The 21,145-nt window shown below is 41.2% G+C and overlaps 1 protein-coding gene across 2 annotated transcripts; it reads right to left on the bottom strand.

Annotated features, from left to right (window-relative positions):
- Positions 1-397: 397 nt before the first annotated feature.
- LOC109065886 (alpha-tectorin) lies at positions 398-20,212 on the bottom strand. 2 transcript variants are annotated; one of them, XM_042756817.1, is made up of 26 exons: positions 19,316-20,212; positions 17,162-17,234; positions 15,973-16,112; positions 15,562-15,849; positions 15,315-15,452; positions 14,962-15,127; positions 14,550-14,782; positions 13,923-14,102; positions 13,188-13,758; positions 12,400-13,013; positions 11,612-12,182; positions 10,875-11,524; positions 10,030-10,134; positions 9,351-9,891; positions 8,540-8,739; positions 7,659-8,039; positions 6,967-7,253; positions 6,573-6,853; positions 6,224-6,334; positions 5,769-5,971; positions 4,193-4,356; positions 3,764-4,012; positions 3,453-3,615; positions 3,141-3,225; positions 2,853-2,972; positions 398-1,650 (listed from the first exon to the last, which is right to left on the bottom strand). In XM_042756817.1, the coding sequence occupies exons 2-26, from the start codon at positions 17,223-17,225 to the stop codon at positions 1,547-1,549; spliced, it is 6,609 nt and encodes a 2,202-aa protein (XP_042612751.1). In that variant the 5' UTR covers positions 17,226-17,234; positions 19,316-20,212; the 3' UTR covers positions 398-1,546. The 2 variants fall into 2 exon arrangements, 1 of the variants encoding a protein (XP_042612751.1); XR_006160116.1 differs by lacking the exons at positions 398-1,650; positions 2,853-2,972; positions 3,141-3,225; ... (1 more) ...; positions 3,764-4,012; positions 4,193-4,356 and having other exon boundaries at positions 5,941-5,971; positions 6,224-6,331.
- Between the last annotated feature and the right edge of the window lie 933 nt (positions 20,213-21,145).

The raw sequence follows: 21,145 nt of genomic DNA, 5'->3' as shown, positions 1-21,145 counted from the left end.
ACAGTGTTTGTATAGCATTATTAGTTTGCAAGAGACTTAAGATGCTTAACTTACCAGCGGAATTCCAGTTCATCCTCCCGAGCGACCAGCTCAATATTCCTGTATTTCCCTAAATACCACGCGCTACTTCAGGATTCAGCAGCAAATCGTACGACACTGGCTCAGCATTACGCACTCGATCGTTTGGCTGGAGTGACAGCATACCAGCACAGAGTCCTGCTCGGATATCTGCGCTTCTCTCAACTCAAGTCGAGATTTAAGGAACCGCCTCCCAAGCGGTCGCCATAGGAACGCGGATCGTTCTCTCTCTCTCGCGCGCGCGCGCTCTCTCTCTCTTTATCTTTGGCTTGCTGCAGAAGCCATGACTAATGCACTATGAATAGAAACAGAATCCATGTGAATTGCTCACTTTATTCTCAAATAAATCATATCGGATTAAAAACAAAACAAACAAACAAACTCCTAGAATAAGAAAACATTGTTACAGTAAGCATGGACATCAAGGGTTTGGTCACCACTCAGCTGACTGCATACATTACCACGGTGTTATGGCAGTCCCAAACCTACAGCTGTGTGGTGTCATGAGCAAAGTGATTAGAAACAGTCCTTGATCTTCCATTAATAACATCATCATCATCATCATCATCAAGTATGAGTGATATTGCCAAACTAAATTCCAAATGGAGTTGATGACTCTAAAATTCACTTAATGTCAGTGATTCATACAGTACATTGAGTATTTATAGTACAGGGCAAAAGAGTTCACATCCATCAAACATGGCCTATTATATACAGCTTAAATAAGTGATGCTTGAAAAGTTGGCTACTCAAGAACATTTGTGTGTTGGTACCGAACACTATTCACTCATTTGCATCCACAGGAGTACAAAGCAATGCAAATTGGCATTTTGATCTCAGCAATACTTTAGTATGGCAAAAAATGGGTTTAAATAAGAAACACAATGGCATATTGGGAAATAGATCAGGATAAGGTATGCATTTCATCAAATCAACTAAATAAAAAGCAAAAATATAACTGGTGTCGAGAATTATCATCCATTCTTGCAACACATGCTCTCACGTTTCAGTGATTTATTTATTATTTTTTTATTTTTTTAGGGAAATTCATCATCTAATTTTTTAAATCTTGCTACTCTGTCATTAGAGGCTGTAAAATATTTAGTAGTTGTCTTTCTATCACTACGTTTCAAAGTGACAGTTTGCTTTTTCTTTTTTGGTTTCTGGTGTTTAGATGTTGTGCCAAAGAAAAGATTTGGGATTTTTTTAGGGTCTTAAGGGTGTCAGGTTATTATATTGGATTGAGCCATGTTGTTTTATGTTTGAGATGTCCAGCTGGTGAAGGATCACTTGGTTGCATTTGATCACAGTTTTCACTTCGATGAAGGGAACTGCTCAGAGGTGGTCCTCACTGCAGGACTGCTGATGCATCACATGCATATCCCCTCACTGGCTCCGTTTTGCTTTTCTTTTCCCCTCCCTTTCGTCTGTATACGCCTCTCTTTCCCTTGAACTTGCTTGGTGGGTGTTAAGAGAAGAAAACTGAGGTGTGTGTTTGCAGTAAGATGTTGACGCTTACAGCAACAGCTGCCAGAAGAAGCAGGGGTTGAAGGTCAGTACTCATACTGGTGACTGTTAAGAAATAGAAAAAGAGGAGAGATTCATAAGAACGTTGGGTCAAGGAGTTTATAAACTGTGTTGTGAGTAACGGGACGTCATAGTGGAGTCATGAAGGATGCATATGACTCACTTTTGGTTTAGAGTTACGGACCAGGTCATCAACAGATGATGCTGCTGACACTTCATATGCAGAGGATATATTTGTGTGAGTGTAGTGTATGAGAGTGTGTGATGACGACACTGGCATTTATAATAAATGGAAACGTAAAAATTGTATAAATGGACATACAGCAAAATAATGACAAACCTCTGGTAAAGAAAAATGAATAAACATACAAAAGTCAGTTCTGATCTACAAGTTGCATCTACAACTTCAATTTACATATTATCAAGCACATTTAATTAATTTTTTTAGTTAGTTTTTTTATGTATGAAATGTTTTTAAGGCAAAATTATATTGCTTTCAAATATTATATTATATGGAATAAAAGCAAGGAAAGTAAAATTGAAGAAGAGCAGCACTATTAACAAAATTAGTGGCTGTGTCTCAAATCACCCACTATATTCTTACTGTATATAGTGCACTATTTGAGGGAACAGCCATTTGTAGTGGTTTTATCGAATGCATTCACTAAATCCCACAATGTACTTCAATAATAAGCATACAGCTAATGTACAATGAATGGCTAGCCGCTAGAGAAAAAAACATGTACTGTGAGCATCAAGTCAAATGAATTACTGTGTCTCACCAGAAGATGGCATCTGCAGAACTTCTGGTGCATTCAGTGTCCAAATTTGCTCACTCGTTTTCATTCACCTTTAAGTGGACTTAATATTAGTGGAGTAAAGTAGGTAACAGGGTATTTTGGATATAGCCAGTGATTCCTGGGGGAGGGACTCTGATGACATTCCATAGTTGGCTGTTTTTTTGTAGTAGGCATAACTCGTACTACTGTGGGCCACAGTCGGATATATTTGGTTAACAGTATTGCAGGGAAGATGTATTTTTGAAGGCCAAAACCTGGAGATGAGTTAGCATTTTAGCACTTCTGGTTTTAACTTCCCAAATTCAAAGGGTTTTTAAATTTTTCAAGAGTGCTGATAATTAGTATTACAGCGCTGGGATATTTTACTCTTTGTAGCATGCCACTTTAGGCAATGTTCACCTATTAAAATCTGAAAACAGCACATGTGTGTGTGTATTCGCAGTTTACCTCGGCAGCTCTTCCCATCTCTTTGCAGCATTCCTGTCACACAGCTGCACACAGCGCCTGTTACTTGACTAGTGCAGATCTGCTCACAGCCACCATTAGCCTCTTCACACCAGTCTGAATCTAAAACACACATACAGTACACACACACTGTTATAGCTGTAATCACCTTGCTAATACATACATACACAAAACACCCAATTATATACACCCACATCCTATTGCCTCCACTATTAAACAACACACACACAGGTCATGCATTCATGCACAAATCTAAAATATACTCCATACCTCTTCTTCTGATTGGTCCCACTGATAGGATCTGTTCTTTATGCTGACTGTAATCTGTATAACTTCGTTTGTTATGAGGGCAGTTCTGAAAAAGCAAAAAGACATTCTGAATCCAAAAGAAGCACTTCTCCAAGATGACTGATGGTGACATGAGCAAGATGTAAAAACATCACCAAATTCACACTAAATCATGTTTGTATTTGTCAGTCCAAGCCATGTTTTAGTGGCACTTAATGTACCAAGCCCCTTTACCATAGTCTCTGTTGCTGTAAATGGCAAAACGGCTAAAAATAAAATAAAACAAGCTCTCACCACTTTGCAGGTGTTGGTCTCTGAGTCACAAAGAGAGACGTCACAATGCAAATGCACCTCATCATAATCACCAATGAACTTGAAGACAGTGACGTGGAAGCGGCAGGTGAGGGACACACCATTTTCAGCCATGCCTATAGTGTTATCCTTGATGTTAGGACACCTACGAATTACAGTTATGTTAGAGCTGTAAACTCACTGGTATGTATTTGAGTGTGCATTCCTCTTCTAAACATTTGTTTTACGTATATGAATACGTTAAATATGTATTGAAATATGTGTATGGCTCTTTTACTAAGCTATTTGCTTACCCTCTCTCTATGATAATGTAACGAAGGCGGTCGCTGCTGTAACGAGATGGTGTAGCCCAGCACATGTTCACAATGAGAATAAGCTGTTTATGATCTGCTCCTTCCACAAACACCCCAACAAACAGAATGTCCCTGGTGCTCAGCACCACTTCTCCCTCGCGGTATGGATGTCGGTATGAGGCGTTCTTATAAAGGGCCATTTTTGTGATGAAGTTGCCCTCTTGGGTCGGTAGTGTGAGGTTTATTACACTGTGGACAATAGAAAAAGGGAGTTTTTATCTTTATCATTTTATTCTTATTATAATATGTTATCTATATTGTGTTTGTCTTTTATGACAATACATGTGGTTGTTCCATGATACACAGATGAACATACCATGGTAATACAGTGGTATTTTTTATTTTTTTTGTGAGGGGTGAATGTCTGACCTGAGCATTGGCTTCAGTACTGTCTCCAGGGAGATCTTGATGTCCAGTTCATAAGCACAAGAAAACTCCACATTGATGGTCTTATCACGTGTCACTACATTCCCCGTGTTGTTCACACTCTCGATCCACACCGTGTTCTTGTACATAATGTGTGTTCCATTCGACTAGACTCACAAATACACACACATGAACACACACATAAAGTTACTGTGAATTTAATTACCTTTCCACAGAAAATAACATATTCAGCCAAGAAGACAGCACGTTAAGTATGTATGTACACAACGAAAGTATGTACACAACGAAAATTTAATTATGAAAAGCAAAAACATAATGAGAATAGTATCTTTTTCTGTAAATCTTAAAGTCATGAATAGTTGCAAAATATCTCTTGAAAACACATTTGGAAAGCAGTTTCAAAATTATTGTGTACCAACCTGAGTAATTTAGAACTAAATCAGCAAACATTTAATAATCTTATACACTTTTCCAGCCCGAGACTCGAACCTACAACCTTAGGGTTAGGAGTCAAACTCTCTAACCATTAGGCCACGACTTATCATTTATGCCACTGAATCTGAAAAGAGGTTTCTTGTAAGGTAAATCATTCCCTGTGCATTAAGAATGTGTATATGATGCCAAAAAAACTTTTAGGATGGCAGCTGACTAGGTTTTGAGAAAATACTGAAACAAATACATATTAAACCTGCTTAAAGGGACAGTTCACCAAAAAATGAAAATTCTGTTATTAATTACTCGCCTTCATGTCATTCCAAACCTGTAAGACCTTCGTTCATCTTCGGAACACAAATGAAGATATTTTTTATTAAATCCGAGAGCTTTCTGACCCTGCATAGACAGCAATGCCACTACCACATTCAAGGCCCAGAAAGGTAGTGAGGACATCGTTAAAATAGTCTACTTACATCGTTAAAATGTGACATCAGTGGTTCATCTGTAATTTTATGAAGCTACAAGATTACTTTTTGTGTGCACAGAAAACAAATATTACATTCATGAGAGTACCACAATGCATGCGTATGCATTCCTCCGCTTGTAAACAAGGTGCACGGCATGAGTCTTCTACATCAGAACGTCTGCTCCTGTGTCAGCAGCACAACAGATGTCACATGGACTATTTTAAAGATGTCCTCAATACCTTTGAATGGTGTAGTGGCATTGCTGTCTATGGAGGGTGAGAAAGCTCTCGGATTTCATCAAAAATATTTATTTGTGTTCTGAAGATGAACAAAGGTCTTACAGGTTTGGAATGACATGAGGGCAAGTAATTAATGACAGAATTTAGATTTTTGGGTGAACTATCCCTTTAAGCTGGTTTGTCGTCCAAGCTGGTCCAAGCTATTGCTCAGGTGTCTTTTCACTATACAAATGTGCACCAAACCTGAGCTTCTTTGCTTTTATTCCCATATATGTAAATGGATGTGAATGGAACAGTACATTTTCTTTACCAGGACAAGTACTTTCCACTCTCTCAAGAGGCAGAGCTCTTAGTGTCTAAACTGAATCAGTCTGATCCTGACCGATTGTTAATGAGGGAAAAGCGGGATTTGTTCACCTGTACAATAGAGCCACAATGTCCCTTGGTATTGTTTATACGGAACGAGATGAAATCCTCTCCCTCGATACCAGCACAGTGCTGGTCATTAATTCGTACGTCCTCCCTCTCAAAGCCCAACTGGAACAATCGGCACTTTGAGATAGAAACCTCCATCTGAGCGTTTTTACAGGTCACCTCTGCCTGGATGATGTCATCCTCACCTACACCACAAGAACAAGATGTTCCGTATTGTCTTTTTTTTCAATATTTCATACCAATTCATAATGTGACCTTTTAATTTAGCAGTTAGTCTGCTACTATAACATAAAAAAAGTAACTAGTGCAGGATAATGTGATTGGGTTTACTACTTAGGGTAAGGGTTGTAAGTATGAGCAATAATGATAAAAACAACTTCAAAGAAACCCTACAAAGGATTTATATTTATTTTGATTTATATATTTGTTTTACTCACTAAAGTCAGTGCTGGGTAGCTCAGGGCAGCCACACAAATCTCCTCCATTCTCCTGCTCACACGTGTTGTTAGAGCAGATCTCTCCTGCACAGGGGTCATAGATCCATTCTGCTAAAGACAGGTCCAGTTACAAAGTTAGCACAGAAAGTTTCGAATAAAATATTTCAGTTTTGTCAAAATTGTGAAAGTGACTTAAGCGATAATCTTGGAGGCATGGATAAATAATGATAAATAATAATAAAAGAAATAATACATATAAAATATACTTCTAAAAATGACAATTAAGCTGTGCTGCCTTTCACTTTCTACACTTCTCCATCTTATCCTGTAGGTGGCAGTGTCCTCTTACAGCAGTTCTCCTGGGCGATCCACTTGGTGGTGAGTGTCCCGAAAGAGCGGCAGGCCTCAGCATAGGCTGCCATGGAGCCGCACACCTGGGCCTTACGGTGGTTGTAACAGCCGTCCATATAGCAGGACTGGTAGAAAGGGTGAGGGTCCAGTAGGCCGTGGCAGGGCTGGAAGAAACCTTTCAAATCTGTGAGCTTCAGACAGTTTTCTTCTCCCTGGAGCTCTGATACTGCTGTATTATCACAGGATTGAGCCAGGGCCACATACTGCGTCTCATCACAACTACAGACAAGGATCAGGCAATGGAGGGTAAAAAATGAGTGGCAACGAAATAAGGACAGGGTGAAACGAATGAGATGAGTGATAAAAATAAAGGCACACTTTTTCTTGCTAACCTGTTCTGCATGCCATTGGTTTTCCAACTCTGAGCGAGCTCCAGTGCACTGACGGCAGGTTTTCCACGAGAGGTGATATAATCATCAGTGGGGTCCCCATTGAAGTTCCCACACAGTCCACACACCTTGTTCTGCAGCCGTGGGCCCATTGTAATGCTGAGGATGTTGAATCTGTTATAACGCACCTGGATGTCCTGGGGAGTGTCGATCACCAGGAATCCCTCTGATGTGGACACTCGTGTCATTAGACCGGTGACAAAAGGTACGGACACGGGCGTACCATTTACCTGAGGTAAAAGAGGAAAACACTTAGCATTTAGCTAGGAGACATTTAAAGTCTTAATCATTATAAAGTAATTTCCTAGTCAACATAAAAAGCAATCGCAACTCTGGATCCAGTTTCCATTTTCCTATAAAGTGTGGCTCCAACCCTGATCAAACTCAACTGCTTATTACATTTAGTAATCTTGAAGACCTTTTTTTAGCTTTTTCAGGTATGTTTGATTAGGGTTGGAGCTCAACTCTGGAGGACAGTGGACCTCGAGGGCTTGAGAAGTTGAGACACTCTGCTTTAAATGTTCATTTTGAAATACCAGTTTCTCCTTTAAATTCTCCTAGGAAATTCAAGACCATTTCACCTGAGTGATGTCCTGTCCCATACATAATTTGCAGTACAAATTCGTTGTTCCTACCTTGACTGTGTTTCCGGAGATGAGAATGTTCTCCTCATTGATGTAGAGGTAAGCATGGGAGATGGTGGTTAGGTTGGGTGTACTCCACTTGTCAAAATTGGCAATGAGTTGAAAAGATAACTCAGGCAGCTTGTGACAGATCGTTGAAAGAACAAAGGAGCATGAGGCAGGTAAACGAAGAGAGGCACCATCAAAAGTACGGAAGACACCGCCACCCGATGCTACACAGTGCTGATTACGTCGGGCAAAGCATCCTCGCACACCATTACGTAGAACACATTCCTCTTCTGCTTTGCATCGCCTTGGGTCACACTGAACCAGATTCCGTCCAATACACTGACAACGTTTAGTGCAGTCACTGTTCCAGAACAGCTGCTTAGGCTGAGAGACAGAAAATAGAGTGAAAACAACAACACATTTGCATTTCAAGAAAAGGCAGAAGAGGAATGCTAGCTCTCTACATTTTCTGGAAAGCATGAGTGGGGGCTGTCCATACATAAGTGTGTTGCTATGTGGCTTCTAGGGGGTTGGTAATTGTTCATACTTAATTCAGTGTCTTTTACTTTTGTCACTCTTAATTTTTTAAGGAGTAAAAACTATTAAATTTAATAATATCCTATTTATTATTTCATAATACAAAATAATACATTTTGTGACATTTTTGCTTAAACACATGAAAAAAAAGCCAATGTAACAAGAAAAAATATATTAAGAAGAACAGGTCTTTTAAAATGTTAAACAGACTGGATACAGAGACTCATTAAGAAAAGTGTGGCAATTAAATTTTTTTTTTATTACCAATAATAGGTATTGTATTGTATACTGCATGGTTTTAATAGATGTTTATTGTATTTGATGTATTGTCTAGTTTTGTGTCTTACCTCATAGTATTTACCATCCGTGTAGCATCCACAGTTCTGACTGAGTATACAACTCTTGCCGTTGAGCACAAAGCCTTGGTCACACTGGCACCCCTCAACACAGTACTGGTTACAGTCTCTCTGTCCACGTGCAGGGGCACATTGCGGCTGGCACACCATCATACAGCTGGAATAGTGGCTGTTCACAGGGCACGACAGGACTGGGCACACATAGAGTTCATTGGATGGGTGAGTTTCTCCAGAAGTAAAGAGGAGGATGTATTGCATTTCACTTTAAAGGGCTTATATAAATGTGTGGCATTCATGGGGCTTTGATTGTGATAAAGTGTCTTGTAGTTTTTATGTTGGCAAAACAGAACATTTGTAAACTAAGACATGGTTTGTGGTTAACCAGCATAACACCAAACAGTTAGCCCAAGAAATGCAAGCAATATTTGCATTTAAATGCATAAAAAGTTAGCCCACGAAATGCAAGCAATATTTGCATTTAAATAATTTACTGGAGAAAATTGTTAAGTGGGTTCCAAGTGCATTTAAATGCATAAAACTGGAGAAAATTGTTAAGTGGCTGTTTACTGGTCTGGGTCCAGCTCCTCCTTCTTTGTAAGTATACCAGGTGAAAATCTGACCCCTTAGAAAATAAACAGCACATCTCTCCTTAATAAGCCACACGATTTACTGTAGAACAAACCCCTAACCTCAAGTATGAAGAATTAAAATTGCTATGTTTGCTTTTTGAAAGCACCATTTATTTTTATGCATAACAAGATTGTGACACGAGTAAATTAACATAAATGAAAATATTTCTCACCACAGGGTGTGGAACTTCTCCAGCCATTGACAGACACTCCTTGTGTCTGACAGGTATTGGCATAAATCTGTAGCCAGTTACAGATGGTCTCTCTAGCACCTTGATCCATACATGTATCCTGCAGGCAGTTCTGGTAGAAGTATGCTGGGGCCACTTTGCTGTGACAGCGCGCAAACACACCTCCACGGTCTATTATAAGTCCACATAATCTCACCGCCTCAGGTTCGACATACACATACAACCCTTCAGCAAGGTGGAAACGGTTTCCTGGGTTACCCTCATCCATGTCAGTGTTACCAACAGCATCTGTTACTTGGGCGGGGACCTCAGCAGCTAGGCCCCTCTCAGCCAATCCACAGCGAGGGCAAGAGTCCCCGCAACCAACTTGGCAGAAGGTGTCACGTTCTGCCCATGCCATGCCCCATTCTGTGACACTTAGAGTGGGACCAGTGATAGGGATTCCTTGGCAGAGCCCACAGGTAGAGTTAAAGAGACTGCGAGGAAGAGTCAGAAGCAGTAGAGTATTCCAGTCAAAAGCCACCTGTAGAGATATTAACTGTGTATTAGCTTACACAGTGGATAATGTTGTAATCTGAGGAGTTTTGCTTTTTTGCCCTGTGTACAGTATGTTTTACAAGCAAAGGGTAATTTGCAATATGTATTTTGATCTGTTCTCCACCTTCAGACCAAAGTCTGTCTCCACAAATAACTGCAGACCAAGAGTGTAGATGTTAACTTTCCCTGGACCAAGTTTTATAGGCAGATACAGGCGCTCTGTATTCACCTAAAAGAGATTAAAAAACATATTGGCATTTGTTTCAATAATAGCAATGAAATCTGTTTGGTACATAATATGTCTCATCTCCTGGCTTTGCTTCTTATATCATCTCATTTTATCAATCTGTTGTTCATTGTCTATCTATACTTGCTGTACTTCTATCTATACAAAAGGCAGTTTTATTATGATTCACTCGGTCTCTCAATTTCTAACTTGGTTTTCTTCTCCTCTCAATCTTTATTTGATCTAAAGTTCCTCAGATCTTCCAGTGGTGTTGTGAACTCATTCCAGACGTCACTCAGTTGTAAGTTTCCCTCTGTATCTGCTCCAGTATGCTAACAGATGCTGGCTGAAATATTATACACCTCACCTGAAAAAAATGTACTGCTTTGTTTAGCTCTTCTGTCTGGGCTGATTAAAATAACTTTGTGTCATAAAAATGAGGAGTTTGACCTTCAAAAGGTGGTGTTCTAGAATTACAGAGGAATTCTTGTGATTATAAAATGTCTGCCACTGCCATGTCTGTCTGTTTCAAGTGCAGGTGAAGAAATTTGTACTGAACCAAATCAGCTTTGGCTGCTGGATCACATCTGTACATGCAAATATGAACAAGCTATTTGTGGGACTCTAATTGATGTAAGTTGTATGTTAATTACAGTTCTTGAACATGGCCCTGTTTAAAACAAGCATAAGATTCACATTAGTCATAATCAACACATACAACACATAGCTAAGGACAATCTTACCGTGACTGTGTGTTTGAAACTTCGTGACACCTCAATTTCATATCCATAGACCTCCAGAACAAATCCCCGCACCCATATAGCCTGGCCTGTGTCTCGCTCTTCATTCTGAGCTGAAAACTGGAACCTGGGCAGTCCTCCCAGAACGGTCTCTGCACTGTCTAGTTCCCCAAAGCCATCCTCGCCCCCCTCTCCACACTCAGTAGTGGCCAGGCGTAGAGTACAGCTGCTCTGCAGGTCAAATGGTACACCTCCAAATGGCAAAAAGTGTCCATAACCAGCAACAACACACATGGCCTCTGTCCTTGGCTGACAGAAAAACAGGCCTTCATTCTCCTGGCAGTACTCCTCTGGGTGACAGGGTGAGAAGGTGCAGTAGACACTGTTGTCTGTGCCGTTGCAGTAGCAGCGCTCCTGGCACTCCCAGTCTGTCCAGAATGTCTCATTGGTGGCTAGCTGCTGGCCCAGGTAGAAGCAGCCACAATCGCTACGTGCCACACAGATGCCATCACGGAGGGCAAATCCCTCTTCACACTGGCAGCCCTCGGAGCAGGGTAGAGGGCATGGCTCCTCGGGATCATCCAGGTTAGAGCAAGTGAGAGGGCATGCAGATGTACACTCATCGAAATGACTGTTTTCTGGACAGGGTAGAGCTAAAGAAACAAAGCAAAAGAAAAATGATGTTAAAGGGATAGAAGGTGCTGAAAATGGGAAAAGAGAGAAACAACCAACACACTTACGGCAGTTGGTAGCACTCCTCCAGGCTCCCAAGTTGATCTGAGCATCCTGGCAAGCTGAAGCATATGCCTGGAGGGAGTTACACAGGGCAGAACGGTTTCCTTCCCGCACACACATGTTGTAGAGGCAGTTCCTGAAGAAAGGAGAGGGATTAACAGCTGTGTGGCAAGCCAGGAATGAGCTGTTTCCTAGGTCATTGATGTTTCCACACAACCATGGGCTCTGGTACAGCCTTAAATCTGTACACATACGATACAAGTCCTCACAGTCGCCATTGCATGTCAGATCATCCGCAATGGCTTTCCAGCCTTCAATAAACTGTTCGGGTGTATCGGCCTGCCTTCCGCTGGGTAGACGGAGGTCATCAATTGGATCTCCATTGAAGAAACCACAAAGACCACAGGTGGTGTTGTAAAAGAGAGTGGAGAGAGTGATGTTTAGCAGGCCCTGACGTGAGTATCGAGTGCGGACTAAACCACTCCACTCAATCACCGTGGTATTACCAGAGGACCGGTATATTATTAAAGGCTCCACTGGATGGACATAAGGAAGAATCGCCGGTTCACCGTTGACCTGAGTGGGGAGGAGAATTACGACATCATCAGCATGTCATATAATCAGATAACTTGGTCTGAACAATATGTGAGAATATATTAAGGAACAATCAAAGCTACTGTACAAGTGATGATATTGCTATAGTGAGGTGTCCCAAGTAGGTATCTTTTTAAAAGCATCTTTTAGTTTCACAGACTTTTTTTGCAGATTAGAAGATATGAAAGTCACCACAAACCTTTATCAAGTCAAAATCTGAGCCACCTATCTGTGCTTCCAAATGTGCCACCCTTACGACCACTGGCCGGAGCCATGTAGGGCCCTTATTCACCAGCTTCCTGCCAATCTTCACCTCGACTGATGTAACATTTGCAGGCAAGCGTCCCAAAGTCTTCACCAAGTAGAATGAGCTTTCATCAGGGAACGGCATTGTGGACCCATCAAACGTAGCCAGTATTTGAGTCTGAGACAGCAAACAGACTGCTTCGCGACGAGGGTAACATCCCAACAATCCAACTTCTGCTACACACACCTCGCCTTCACCACAAGAGTCATTGAAGCATGTTACTTCACCTGCTGGGCCACACACACAGCGCTGGGAGCATTCTTCACCCACCTCACCCCCTTCCCCTGCCCAGAAGGTTTCATTTAGGGCATAGTAGAGGCCATCACGCTCACATCCACACTCAGAGTGACGGACGCAGCGGCTACCACTCAGCACATAGCCCTGGTCACACTGGCAGCCCTCAGTGCATGGATGGGTACAGTAGAGGTGAGATGTCAGGTCGGAACAGGAGGCAGGACATGCACTCGTGCAGACTTGGTAGTGGCTGTTCTCAGGGCATGTCAATGCTAAGAGCCAATGGCAAATGGAAAAAGTCAGTGGAAAAGAAAACATACTGATGATAGAAAGTGAGAAAAGTATTTAATAATGTATACTTGATTTAACGTCTAAATGAACTCTCTACGATGTCTGGACTTTATTGACACAGAATTAACCTTAATGTCACACCTGATATCACTCACCACAGAACGAGCGTGATCTCCAGGGTCGTATAGTGACTCCCAGGGCCTGGCATGCAAGTGCATATGCCTGTATAGCCTGGCACAGGGTGGTGATGTTATCACGATTGCTGCACATATCATAAACACAGCTGTACACAAATGCTGTGGGGTCTACCACAGCTCTGCAGTCTCTGAAAGGCCCATCAGTCTTATTGATCATCCCGCAGTAGTCTGAGCGAAAGTAGAACACTTCAGCTGCCGGTTCACACAAGCTACAGTTCTGGGCACAGCCATCTGTACAACGAAAATCTGTGTCCTCAGCTCGCCAGCTACCACCCAGCTCCACTACGCTCTCTGCCAAAGAGCCATCTGGCAACACGGGATCATCAGCTGGGTCATCGTTGTAGTTACCACATAGACCACAAGTGTTGTTGAAATAAGAGCTGGGGAGGGAGATGGAGGCGTAGTGCAATCCGTCATAGGTCACCAAAAGACCAAAGTCTGTTTCCAAAGAGACAGCAACGCCAGATTGGTATACCTTGACTGCGCCTAGTTGAAGTTGAACAGGGAGAGTCTTTATCAGGCCATCCACCTGCAACAGCAGAAACACAAAGTGAAAGACATTGAGAAAGGTTATATTGCCTGTGTCCTACAAGAACAATTTAATCTACTAGGCTGCTATTCATACTGATTGCACAGTTGGCCAATTTAGTAACAGCTTCAAATTTAAAGGACTGAAACATGAAGAAAGCTGACCTGCACAGTTCCCAGAGTCCCTTTGGGTAGTGTGACACGGTGGTTGTACACCTCTACTGTGACATCCCGTAGCCAGGACACAGTGGTCACACCACGGTTCTCATTCTTGGCCTCTACGCTGAAGAAAGGCAAACCAGGCATTTCCCAGCATGGACGAGCCAACAGGTATGAGCAAGTACCCTGGATGGGAGATCAAGGAAATCACATAGTTTTAGCTTACAGTTCTATACAAAGCAAAAAATCCCACAAGTGATTAGCATGATACTCAGCTTTGTAATAGGATAAATTTATACAAGCTTTTGCTTCTAGCGTAATATCTGATAATGGATATCTTTTAAACTGAATGTGTGAAATATGATGATCCTTATATTTAAATTTTTCTTGGTTTGGAAATTTCATACTTTACTATTTCCAGAAGCATCATACATATACAGTGAGCCAAGTGCACTTTGAGTGCAATTTTCAGGGAGATAAAGTCACCCGTTCACCCATTATTATTGGAGTTTTTTATTTTTTATTTCCTAGGGCATAGAGTGAGCCAGGGCTGCCAAAAGTGCTCCCCTAAAAACGTTTCCTAACTATTACTGACCAGTTTTATGGAAATGGGATTTTAACCTTATACTGCACCTGGAAATGATATAGAAATCCATCGAAAGTGTGGTAGTGTGGGTCTCCAAACACAACACAGGTGCTGGTACGGGTAGGCTGGCAGTAGTAAGCCCCCTCCACCTGTTCACAGGTCTCTAACTGACCACATGGAGTTTCTTGGCAGATGACCTCATTATTCAGATCAAGACACCTACATCGCTGAGTGCATTGGTCTGATAACCAAAAAACCTCCCCACGACGGTAAAACCGCCCTGAAAAAAAAAAAAAAGATTGCAGAGAAAAACAGAAAAAAACAGAGAGTAAGATAAGGCATGAGGGAAACAGGTTGAGTAAAAAGTGTACATGGCAAAAAAACAAGGAATGCACATTTAAGATATGGGTAAAATATTAATTTAATGTATTAAAATAATTATATAGTTTTTTTTTGTACCATTGTAGCTGCAGCCATTTGCTGGGTCTATCTGTTCAGAATCAATGCGGAAGAACCACCGTCCAGGCACGTTAACATTAGTGGTCTGTTCAATGTTGACCACTTCGTTCGAGCGTGATCCGGGAAGGTTGAAGAAATGGCTGACATCTCCACCATTGAAACCTGCCTAGAGAGGGCAACCATAGCAGAGAGTGATAAAGAGATCAAAGAGATTATGTTGTGAGTTTTCAGAGGATGAAAACTTTTCCCAGGTAACTATCTGATGCAAAGAACCAGAAGAATATGATGTAGTCCATAATATACAGCAACCTCTGTAACAACAGTTATGTCACAGATGAGATTTCCGAGATTACCTGTGCTGTGGTTCCTCCCAGGCCCGTAAGAGGGTCTCCTCCACTAGCCGTGCCTGTGGTCCAGTTGATCTCTCCATAGTTAAACATAGCAAAACAAGCTTGGCCATCGGAGATCAAAAGTGCCTGAAATGTATTTACCTGAAAATAAGAAAAAAAAAATAAGATTGATAACTCTCTTTTGTGATGGTGGTGGTGAATATTGTGGTGATCCCACAGTACATGCTGCATTAAACTCTTGTTGTCTCACCGGCGTTGTCTGGCTGCCTCCATAAAAGGTGACCTGATTCCAGGTAGTAATGAAGACCCAGGAGGCAGTGAAGGACACCATATTCTTGAAATACTTTCTGACATCCTGAGTGGCCCTCTCCAGGATCTCTGGGTCTGTTGTCTCACGGTAGTACACATCCCCACGGATACCATTATGCACGTCAGCCCATAAAGGGGCAATGAAGGAACGGCTGTCACTGAGGGGAAAAGGCTCTGGAGTGAACTGACTCACCTGTACGTTGAAGGAGATCACTCCATTATTGTTGACCTATTGGGAAATATAGGAAGATGTGCTGTTACACAATTCATTGCTGAATTGAACACTTAAGAAGTTGCATGGAGAATTTGGGTGATTTTTCTCACAGTTCTCGTCCATATTTTGGATACTTACGTAAAGGGATCTATAGGGCATATTGAAGAATATGAATGGAATTAGTAGTGGAATCTCTGGAGAACTGCCATCATCCATCTTAGGGGTTTCTAAATCCCTGTGGGCGGGTCCAAAGGGGTAGAGGGTATCCTGAGAAAAAGCTAAGCAGAGGAAAAGGACATGTTGACAAAGAAATAGTTTCCAAAGCAAAAACGCATTGATCAATTGGCCCTGTGAGGGTGTGTTGGACAGATCAGGGACGTAGACCAAACCAGCAAAGCTGATGGTAAAATGTGTGATCTATTTAAATTCTATTGAGAAATTGCCACTTTAAAATTCTATGGAGAAAGTCACACATTATCTAAAAAAGGCACTTAAACTAAAAAGACTGAAGAAAAGAGGAGAAAACAATCTTGCTCCAGCACTAACATTTATTAAAATCTTTTAAAATTACTCATGACCACCTTTACGAGAATTTATCACGTTTTATTGTAGGCTTATTTACTGTGGTAAATTTGGTCTAACTTGTAGAATTTATAATAGATAATCTATTAAGGGAATAGATTTTTTCCCTATAGATTTATGTTGTAGGTATTGTTTCTAAATGTGCATGCTGTTGCTTCTCATAACAAATGCTACAGTATATAGATTAATAAAAAATGCATTATTTATTTGGTTCACAATATATGTATATATTTATATTGTTATGGTAATTGTTAATGTTCTGGTCTTTTTTGGCTTTTTCATATGATAAAGTTAAGGTCTGTGTTGAGTTTGGCGTGTAAAATGGGTTCTTATGTTGAGTGATGGAAAAACCTGGCCTTCACATATTCCAAGAGATTGCATACTGTAGATTAAACCATTAACAGCCTGTTGAACTGTTAAGGAGTAAGAAATAAACAATATCAACATAAGAAAATGTTAAGTTAAATGCTGAATTTTAACATTCTGTCAAACAATAGCTATAAGTGCCTAAATAATATAAAATTGTATATCCTGTGTAAACAAGTAATTGTTAACTAGGCTATTACTATTACAAGGCTATTTTATGTTATCAATCAACTTTGTCACATTATGACATCATTACTTATTGACTGACTCTTTATGCCTTGGCTCTTTTTGTCCATCAGTCACTGTTACATCTAATGCTCAAGAGGGGCTGTGGAAGCAGGAGAGGGTTTATAGGCAGTGCTAAGAGGACATCACTCACCTCCTCTGGGAGCAAGGGTGCTGAAGAGCTGGAGAAGAGAGACTAAAGTGCCTGTTCTGACCATCCTAAACACCTGAGAAACATTGAAATATTCATCACAAAAAAATAAGCAATGTTGTGGTGCCACCAGCCTTCCAAATATCAGTTATTTTAATATATATGTATATATAAAAAAATAACCTTTTTGATAATAAACCTATTTAAAGAAATAAACAACTAGGCCAAGACACATTTGTCTCTAATCTTCCCTGGTTTAAAGAGCAGTCTCCCAAGTCTCCCATGGGGGCATTCTGCCCCTTTCTCCCTCTCGATGGTGGGCCTGTTCACCCTGAGCTGAAAAGGTTCTATTATGTGATGGAGAACAATGTGTTGGGATCACATTCTCTAGCACTACCGTGTGAGTGGGCTATGGTGATGCAGTTCCAGGCCTCCACAGTGCCAATGACCCCGCGGCTGGGAGAACATGCCTTGCTCCTCTCCATAGTCTGAAGGGTCCATTACCAAGTGTTTATGTGCTATGACTTGTTGGCATCAGAGAAAGGGCTGTGAACAGTGAGGCTAATGGGTTTAATTTAGCAGGCTTGAGTTGCTGGGGTCTTTACGGCAACCCTGAGGGGCTGAAGTTTGTGTTTCACTCCCTTTAGATTCACCCAGCCTTAGTGTGCCAAAATAAATGGACAACCTCAAATATCAGGTGATGGAAATGATAAAGGTATAAAACTATTTTGATGGTAAAACTGTCAATTGGGAATATTTTAGGCAGACCTATTTTTTGATGAAGCGGACTCAATGGCTTTTAGAAAGTGCAGTGTCAAAACAGACAGTAAGCAAAAGTAAGCAACACTGGTTTAAACTGAAACATTCAGTCTAATTCAGTCTTAAGCGTGATTCCACAGAAAACTTATAAAATAAACAACCTAATACTCAAATGCATATCCAAAAGGAAAATACTGCCAGAGGTCTAGTATGTTATTAAATAATTAGTATTTGACTCATATGTCATGTGTCGCATGCAAATATGTAATGTTATATAATTTAGTGGTATTGGGAAAAAACACAATCACGTTGTGTTGCCTCTTGTGAATTATGTAAGCTCTTCATAGTATCACAAATCCAGAATTATGCTGTCAGAGTTCACTCAGAAAACCAAACCAAAGCTCACAATGTCTTTATAGCTCAATTAATCAAGACATGGTTTCAAATGTAAGTCTAAATTTCTCATATTTCACACAATGTTGGGATCTTAGAAAAGGAATTGGATGATCTGTGCCTTTGCCTTAGTAAGATAATCATCCACTGGTAGCAAATTAGGCATTGAGCTGCCGCATAAAATTATAATACAGTAAAGAAAGTGTAATAACTTATATAAAACCAGTCTTAAAATGAAGTGTATCTAAAAATGCAAGAAATTAACAAGAAGAAAAAGTTTTTCTTTAGAAATCATAGGAAATGTGTAATTAAAAAAATAAATAAATAACATTTCAGTGCAAACTGTATCAGGATGTCACTAATTAAAACATTCCAAAATTAGTATGGAAACAAAAGGAAAAATTTTAATTCAAGCTGCTTGAATAATGAATGGATTCTTCAGTCATAGTTTTAAGTGAATCATTTCTTCCTATTGCCAAATGAGAAAGAACATCCACCTTCCAACACTGATGAAATCCGGTCTCCTGAAGAGAGCCTGTGTTTGGACAATGTCCTGTATAACATCTTCCGTCATGAAACCACAGCACAGACGAAACTGACATTTGATGGGATTCCCAAGTGAACCATGAGATACTGCATGAGATGCCAACAGGCAAATCCATTGCTCTCCACTTCACATTACATAGACTGGCAGAGTTCATTTGGCTAACCTCTCAGAAACCGATCTCTGACGACTGGCATTTATAGCAATGATAGATGTTATCAAAATTACTTAGTTACCGATTGGAAGTTAAAACCTATCATTTACATTTTCACGCACAAAGTCTGTTTCCAAAACAAAGAGAGAGAAGGAAGGTGTAAAAGAGGTAGAGAGCACCTGAACATCACTTGTGAGAAACTGACAAGGAGTGAAAGACAGCGAATTTGTCATAAGAAAACAAAACCAAAACAAGAACAACACAAGAGCTCTGGTTCTTAGACCACAAGTAAGAATTCAGCACTCACCTGCCTTCATAGGACAGAAGTTCAGCACGTCACCTGTGCATGAGCCTCTAAGTCACATCCAAGTGGGTACCATCAATGCAGTCTCAAAAGCGGAGGGGCTCTGCTCCTGGATGCAGAAAAGGGAGGGGGAGACTGCCCAGAAAAACCCTTCCAAATCCTCCAGTCACACAGAGCGAAGTGCTGGTCCAATTCCACCGGACAACCGCCAAGGACAAGAATGGCAAACACGGCCCAAACCGTGCCTAGGGGTACGCTTGATTTCAAAGAGCAAAAGTCTGGAGAAAGTGCTCCCAGAATGAGAGGACAGAGGAGGAGTGAGTGTGTGGGTTCCCTGTGCGGCTCTACTGGAGGGAGACGCATCAGAGGCAGGTGCTACCTTTTGCACCAGGGATAGTGTTAAAGTTAATCTGAGATCAGTTTTTGGGGAAGGGGGAGGATAGGAGAGGGAAAGAGAGAGGGGTGGCGATGGAGAGAGGGGTTGAGACTTTCGAAAGAGGGAAAGATGAAGAACAAGAGCAGAATGGTAAAGAGAGAGTGGATGAGAGAAGGGGGGTAGACCTGTGGACCAGTGAAGGGTGGCGTTTGGTAAGTAACTGAAGGGAAATATTGAAACTAGAGCTGTAAGCACAAAGAGGATTTCTGAAGAAAATGTCAGGCCTTTGGACTGAACCCCGATTCCCTAGATAGCAGCCCTCTCCATAGCACAGTCCACTGCATCTCTTTAAGGGGCTCTTCGGCCCACCCTAGGGGCATTTATTTACAAAAGGAAACACAGCAGAAAAACATTGCTTTATTTGACTGATAAAGGGAGAAGAGCTTGGGTTACTGCATTAACATGAATCATCATGGACACTCTATGTGTGTGCGTATGTGAGTGAATCAGTGCTCCCCCTCCTGTTTACTGGGCTCCCTGCACCAATTAATGACAGCCTCATTTGCAACAGCTCACTCAACCCTGGGTTGATCTCCAAATGGGACTCATTTCCATAGATGCGGTGGTAAGATAATGACAGAATGAGGGGAAATCATTGGTGCATCCACGGTGATAGGGTCTGGGAAGGAGATGGGAGTGAGATCTGAGTCAGACTCTGCATTGTTTCTAGGAGGACAGTGGATGTAACTAAATACTGGTGGGGGCAGGATGTGTGAAAGCCGACTGGATGGACGCAGACCCCAGATTCCCTGTGACCAATGTGGGGGTCCCAGTGGAGGGTTCCTTTACACCTTGTTGCTTTGTTGTGCAAATGCAGCCCATACTCTTAACTAAACTAGTGCAAAATAACAGAGAATTTGACAAAGAGTGCAATGTGGTCCCAGGCTGACTGTTGGACAGTTGAATCATCTTGTGCTGGAATGACCAGATATAGAAAAAAGAAATAGTGAGTTAGGACAAGGAAGGAGACATCAATCCCTATCTTCTCACCATCGTCTCTCTCTGCCGTTGTAATGAGCTTACTAATAGGGTTTATCATTCTATGTCTTGTCTTTATATTTGTCCCTCATTCTTTTTCATGTTGACCCACAAAACACAAATGTTGTGGTTGTGGAATAGGTCAACTAAGCTGAGCTAATCCTGCATCTTTACAACCAGTTTCAGTCCCACCAAGAACAAGAGATGTCTATGAGCTTGACGATAAGCATTAACTCCACTGTCTGGGCACTGGAGTCAAGTGTCTGATAAAATGTAATCGCAAACTGTCAGCCCCATCAACCACCTGCCAACCAAACCTGGCAGATCTGAATCAGGCTGACCGAATTACCATAATGTCAGCGGGTACAACAAAGACTTTGGAGTCATCGAACCATTTCCGTGGGAAAGGACTGAAGCAT

This window comes from Cyprinus carpio, chromosome A5 (assembly GCF_018340385.1).
Source record: "Cyprinus carpio isolate SPL01 chromosome A5, ASM1834038v1, whole genome shotgun sequence".
Classification (NCBI taxonomy): Eukaryota; Metazoa; Chordata; class Actinopteri; order Cypriniformes; family Cyprinidae; genus Cyprinus; species Cyprinus carpio.
This window is presented reverse-complemented; position numbering and strand designations above follow the sequence as displayed.

What these genes read in the sequence shown, in the direction of transcription:
- LOC109065886 (XM_042756817.1), bottom strand. Translation starts at nt 17,225, where the DNA reads ATGGTCAGAACAGGCACTTTAGTCTCTCTTCTCCAGCTCTTCAGCACC. An exon ending in TGGGAGGAACCACAGCACAG is followed by an intron (nt 15,128 to 15,314) that starts GTAATCTCGGAA and finishes TGCCCTCTCTAG; the next exon opens with GCAGGTTTCAATGGTGGAGA. An exon ending in GTTTCAAACACACAGTCACG is followed by an intron (nt 10,135 to 10,874) that starts GTAAGATTGTCC and finishes AATCTCTTTTAG; the next exon opens with GTGAATACAGAGCGCCTGTA.